The sequence below is a fragment of the Suricata suricatta genome, chromosome 15, assembly GCF_006229205.1.
Source record: "Suricata suricatta isolate VVHF042 chromosome 15, meerkat_22Aug2017_6uvM2_HiC, whole genome shotgun sequence".
NCBI lineage: Eukaryota > Metazoa > Chordata > Mammalia > Carnivora > Herpestidae > Suricata > Suricata suricatta.
In genome coordinates this window covers 53,574,760-53,580,759 of record NC_043714.1, presented here as the reverse complement: position 1 = coordinate 53,580,759, position 6,000 = coordinate 53,574,760, and the positions used below count along the sequence as shown (strand labels likewise).

General features: G+C 33.3%; 1 protein-coding gene across 3 annotated transcripts in view; it reads left to right on the top strand.

Annotated features, from left to right (window-relative positions):
* Positions 1-6,000, top strand: part of CSMD3 (CUB and Sushi multiple domains 3) — a 1,185,533-nt gene that overhangs the window by 764,147 nt on the left and 415,386 nt on the right. For all 3 annotated transcript variants that reach the window (XM_029923716.1, XM_029923715.1, XM_029923714.1), the window contains one exon: positions 5,353-5,469. In XM_029923716.1, the coding sequence (XP_029779576.1) occupies positions 5,353-5,469 (117 nt within the window). The remainder of the gene's footprint in view (positions 1-5,352; positions 5,470-6,000) is intronic.

The following is a 6,000-nucleotide window of genomic DNA, read 5'->3' as shown; positions in this document are numbered from 1 at the left end:
GGGGTCTTTTGTGGTTCCATACGAATTTGAGGATAGTTTGTTCTAGCTTTGGGAAGAATTTTGGTGCAATTTTGATGGGGATTGCTTTGAATGTGTAGATTGCTTTGGGTAGTAATGACATTTTCACAATGTTTATTCTTCCCATCCATGAACATGGAATATTTTTCCATTTCTTGGTGTCTTCTTCAATTTCTTTCATAAGTTTTCTATAGTTTTCATCATATAGGTCTTTTACATCCTTGGTTAGGTTCACTCCTAGGTATTTGATAGTTTTTCGTGCAATTGTGAATGGGATCAGTTTCTTGATTTCTCTTTTGGCTGCTTCATTTCAATTTTTAAAGGTCATTAACTTCTTCTTCTTTCTGTAGATAAGGCATCTGCGCAAATCTCAGCTTTTCTTAGACCCTATAGTTCTTTATTTACTACAACAATTTTTGTTAACTTATAACCACTTTTGATTCACTAAGTCAATATTCATTAACTTTACTCTGTAGCCACTAAAGAAATATTGTCAAACATGAAAAAATGTCTACATTCTTGAGATAGTGGTGTAGATAATAGTTATACTTATCTTCTTATTTTCCTTATTATATTCATGAGATCAAGGACCATATGTTCCTCTTGTTTCTTTAACATATATTTTTAAAAGATGACACATCAGAGATTCTATTAACACACACACACACATACACACTTTTTACTAGCTATGTGTTAGACCTCACTCTTGAATATCTCTACAGTGTTTTTCATAAATCTGTGATGTGAATGGATCTAGAGAAGGTCAGACAAGAAAAGCTAGAATAGCTTTCTATTTTGGCCAGAAAGTGTGTGTATGTCAAACGTCACAGCCAAGTAATATTTTCTATGTAGTTGGGACATAAGATTGTCATGAGTACTAGTGGTAAATTTGAGGTCATGTGCCTGGTATGACATAACCCTTTAGGAACTAAGCACTGTTAATTAAGATAGCTACCTTATTTGATAGATAGTTGGGTGGATTATATGTTCTCAATTGCCTAATACAACCCTTATTTTAACCTTTTATCTTGGCACTGCAATTTTACCCTCAAATTATCCCATTTTATTTTACAAACACTATAGCCATTTTATTGAGTGAGGGGGGGTAGAACTAAAGAGTTTATACAGTTAGCTCAGGATCACCCAGGTCATAGAGGCATAACCCACAGTTGAACTGAAGGTACTTACACTCATAATCTCCCTCATTTCTTCCATCTCATTAAAAGATTTGAGATTTGAGTATGTAGGCTAATCTAGCAAAAGAGTATATGGATTGATGTTTAGTTTCCAAGACTTCAAGATAAGCAAATGTTCATGGAATTTAAATAAAAAGAATTTCTGATAGGTGTTTCCATTTCAAATTGGGGAAGCCTAGAAATAGAAGAAAACATACTTTAGGTTAGAAACAACAAAAATCATAATGAGATATGTATAGTGACTATTTCTATACTCCATTGTAATACTCAAAATATTTTAATGGAGCTTTGTCTAGAAATTTTCTGTTCTATTTAGACAGTTGAATACTTGCCAGGTATGTATCACAGCAAAAACCAAGGTGTAATTATGCAGGTCTGGGCAATAATATTCAAGGGCTTGACTTTTAAGGAGACTTTACTATTTTAAAGCTCTAATTGAGTCTTCTCATGTGACAAAGGTAGTAATCATATGTGGCAAAAATCAGAGGAAAAAAAAGAAAATGACTACTAGCTAAGATCATTGTATATCTGGCTAATTGCCCTCAACTCATATTTTGGGCTATTCTTGTGAATTTGCTATGCTACTAATCTCTGTCCTTTTGTATGCTTTTCTTTGCCAGCTGTTTGCTCTAATAAAGTAACTGGGTTTTTAATGTACCTTTTATCACTCACTAATTTCTCTGTTGTGTTTCACTTGATACACAATTTGTCTATCTGCCATTCACACAAACATATAAACCTATTATGTGTGTTACAAAAGTGTTTGCATCCCAAAAGACATATGGCATCCATGAGCAAGGTTGATGGAATAAACTGGAATTACTTCAGAAGAGGTGATATATAAAAATAGACAAGAGGTTCATGACATCCTGTTTTAGACACTCTCATTCTAATGAAGTTTACCCTTTAAATGGCTATGTAATCTCTCGAACTGAATTTTCTAAATGATCTGTATATCACTGCATCTTTTATAATGTATTTGAGTTCCATTTTCTATCTCAAAGTAAAAAAAATCACATGTAAAATTTGCCTTCTTTCATTCATCTTACAGTTTTAGACTTCTCATGATTGATTCTAATAGGCTGATTTCTTCTTATACTTTCTTAGCATTCTAATAGGAAGAGGACTTTTTAGACAAGCAAACATTATCAGATTGATAGAATATTTTATAATAAATTAACCATTTATAAAATTAATCCAACTCAACCTGCATTAGCATGTATCACTATGCATTATATCAATGCACGTGTTGTTAATTTCTTGAGATTGTTCAAAAAGCCAATATACAAAGCAAATACAATTCCAAATATTTGCAATGTAAAATAATCTCATTTAGAAAGATGAAGGATTTCATTAGGTTGATGAAAATGGTGCTGTGGCTGCTGCTGATGGAAGACTGTTTCAATTACAGACAAAAACTAGTGACAAATGAGAATTCATGATATAAATCAATTAAAGACAAGCATACTGACACACTTAGGTTTTAGGTGCTTTCAAAAAAGAGTGATTTGAATATGAAAGGAATGAAATGAATCCCTGAGAAAATGGGAATTATCCTTGAGTAGTTTTTCTATAGACTGATCATTTGAGGGGAATGCTACAAAGTAAATATATATATATATATATATATATATACATATATGTATATATATATATATATATATATAAAATAGAAAAGTTGTGAAAACAAATCAATACTTGATTTAAGAGTCTGCTTAAGTGGTGCCTACGTGGCTCAGTCAGTTAAGTGTCCCACTCTTGGTTTCTGCTCAGGTCATGATCTCCCTGTTCATGTGTTCAAGCCCCATGTGAGGCTCTGCTCTGGCAGCATGAAGCCTGCTTGGGATTCTCTCTCTTTGCCCCTACCCTGCTTGCTCACTTTCTCTCAAAATAAATAACAAGGAGAGAAAATGTATTGGTTTGTGAAATGTAAAAGTTAAAAAAAATAGAGTCAGCTTGAGATCACAGACTCTGGAACTAGACTGCTAGGGTTCTTCTATACTTGCCTTTTCATCTGTAAATTGTGAATAATTACAGTACTTTTCTCATTGGGTAGATATGGGGGTTGACTGAGTTAATAAAATAAAAGGCTTCAGGGTAGTACCTGTCACATTGTAAGTTCAATATCAGTGGTAGTTTTGCTTTTGTTAAGAACTAGTGAGTAGTTGCAATTTTATAAGTTTTCTTAAGATATAAAATAAAGTACACATTCTCATATTTGTCATATTTTCATATTTTTAGTTTCACCTTCCAAAAGAAGAGATCTAAATCACACTCTTTCTCCATAATTTACTATGAAATTCTATTTTTAAGTCAGTTCCTTTGGAGGTCTTTATCTACTACTAATATCCTCACATAACAGAAATCTCCACTGCGTCATAAAATGCACTTAATGTTTTGCATTCCGGTTATAATCAAAGTACAACATAAATGATCGTTAGTAGTATATTAGTTATGGACCATTCTTCCTAAATATGTTCATGTGTTTATGGTTATCTAACTTTACTCACTTAGCTGCAGAATGCCCCTTTAATGTTCTGTCTTCAACACAGATGTGGTAGGTGTAACTGACAGAAAATTGTCAAGACATCTTCCAAGTACAGAGAGGAGATTTGACGAAGTAGCATTATTCAAAAGAATGCCGATGTACAGAAGGGCTTTCCCTCTGCAACTTGTACACATGCTGATTCCATACATGCACAGGAGCACATGTCTGATGTTCTGAATAAAAATTTCACATCTCTTTCCTGTGTTTAATTTACAAATTAATTTAACTCTCTTAATTTTTACTCTCTGTTCACTGAATGTTAGCCTAGCTGTATGAAATGCAGTTCTTTCAAATGGTAGGGCATCTTCATTCATCAATTTCATGCAACAAATTCATACCATGTTTTTATTTATTTATTTCTTTGTTTGTTTATGTATTTACTGACTGACTGACTGCTTTACTTATTTAGTCCAGCTCTCACAATGGAGAATAAGAGGAAATATAGTGTATTAGGAACAAATTGACATAAGTAAAAAAAAATCTAATTAAGAAAAGTGAACAGTGTGTGCACACACGCACACACGCACACACACAGAAGTTCAAGCCTGCATGCTTAAATACTTACAGGAATTGCAGATAACTTATTTCTAATCAGGGCAGTGTAGAATAGTAGCCATGTTGCCTCGACTCTTCTTAGCATCATTACTTGGAAGAAATCAAAAGGCCCAAACTCCCCTTTCGGTTGTTCCAGGGAAGTTAAAGAGGGACCTAGCAGACAACGCCATAGGTTGCATCCCCAGCTTCTTTGCCAAGAGATGTCCAAGCGAGCTGGTATCACCACGTGGAATAGAATAAAGTGTGAATACCTTTCTGTTTCTCTTACAATATACTTTTTTACCTGGCTATATCTTTGTCTGCCTTAATTTTTAATGCTGATAAAATTATCTGGTATACCTTAACCACTGATGTTTGTTGAATGTGGTAGTCGACATTCTAAACTATGATTTGTGCTAAAAAATGAATCAAATTTTAATTTATTTGACCTGAGTTCGTAAACATACGTTTATTTTTATTATCTTGAAGTATTTGCTTCAAAGCTATAGCTTCTCAAAAATTCCAGGGTGTTCATGACACTTCCCACAGAAAGACAGAAGTGCAGAAGCAGCCTTCAAAGTCTCTGCAACTTTGCTCACTGTTTTAAAAAGAATTGTATGAAGAATGACACTGATCCCTTTAGGAATCTAAAAGAAATGATTTTGCGTAATTAATGATTCATTTTTCTTAAAGCTTAACAAAAGAGGGACTGCTAAACAATTAATTACTCGTTTAATTTATGACCAATTTATGCAAATGTTACTTGTAATTAGAAATGTATAAGTATGTACTTCAAATTCAAATAGGGGAAGATGAGCTATGTTATCTTGAGGCTAATTCCCAGAGGGTATTACATACCTTTTTCTTCTCCAGGGCTGCATGGATGAAACTATTTCCTAGCATTGGAAGAGGTCTTTTACACACTCCTGTTATTACTGAGAAGTAGCTTAAGCAAAGAAAATTAGATTCATTCTATTTCAAGAGAAGAGAGATTTGTTCAGCCTCTGCCTCTCTAACTATGACTGATCATATGACTGCACTTCTTTGTATTTTCAGCATTATGTGGAGGAGATGTTAGAGGGCCTAGTGGAACAATCTTATCACCTGGTTACCCGGAATTTTATCCAAATTCTCTGAATTGTACGTGGACTGTTGATGTAACTCATGGAAAAGGTAATTTGCCTCATGCAATGATAATTGGACGATCTTCTGAATTCTCATTGCATCTATTTTTATTTCATTGTCCTTTGCAATGTCATTTTGCATGAGCAAAAACAGATCAGTACTAAAATATGCTAACACAAAATTCAATTTGAGTAAATGGAGAAGAGGATTATATTTACTTTTCCATAGTATTATAATACACTTATGCTTTTACCAGAAGGGTAATGTAAGAGATATTTATTTTCCTTTGGGTGGATTAAACTAATGTTATTGAGAATTTTCATATCAACAAAAACTCAGGCAGAATGGCTTTTGTCTCTCTCACAGTGTTAAGAGGTTGATTTCAAAAGTTCCAAAGGGAAGAGGAAGATAATCTGAAGAGCTGAGCCAATTATAAAGCAAACATGACATCTTTATATACATTATTTTTACATGTTTATGATGGTTTATGATCATTGCATTCTTCATATGAATTTATAACTGTTCTAGAAATACTTGTATATCATTTTGCTGTTAGAACTGAAGATATATCTCACATAA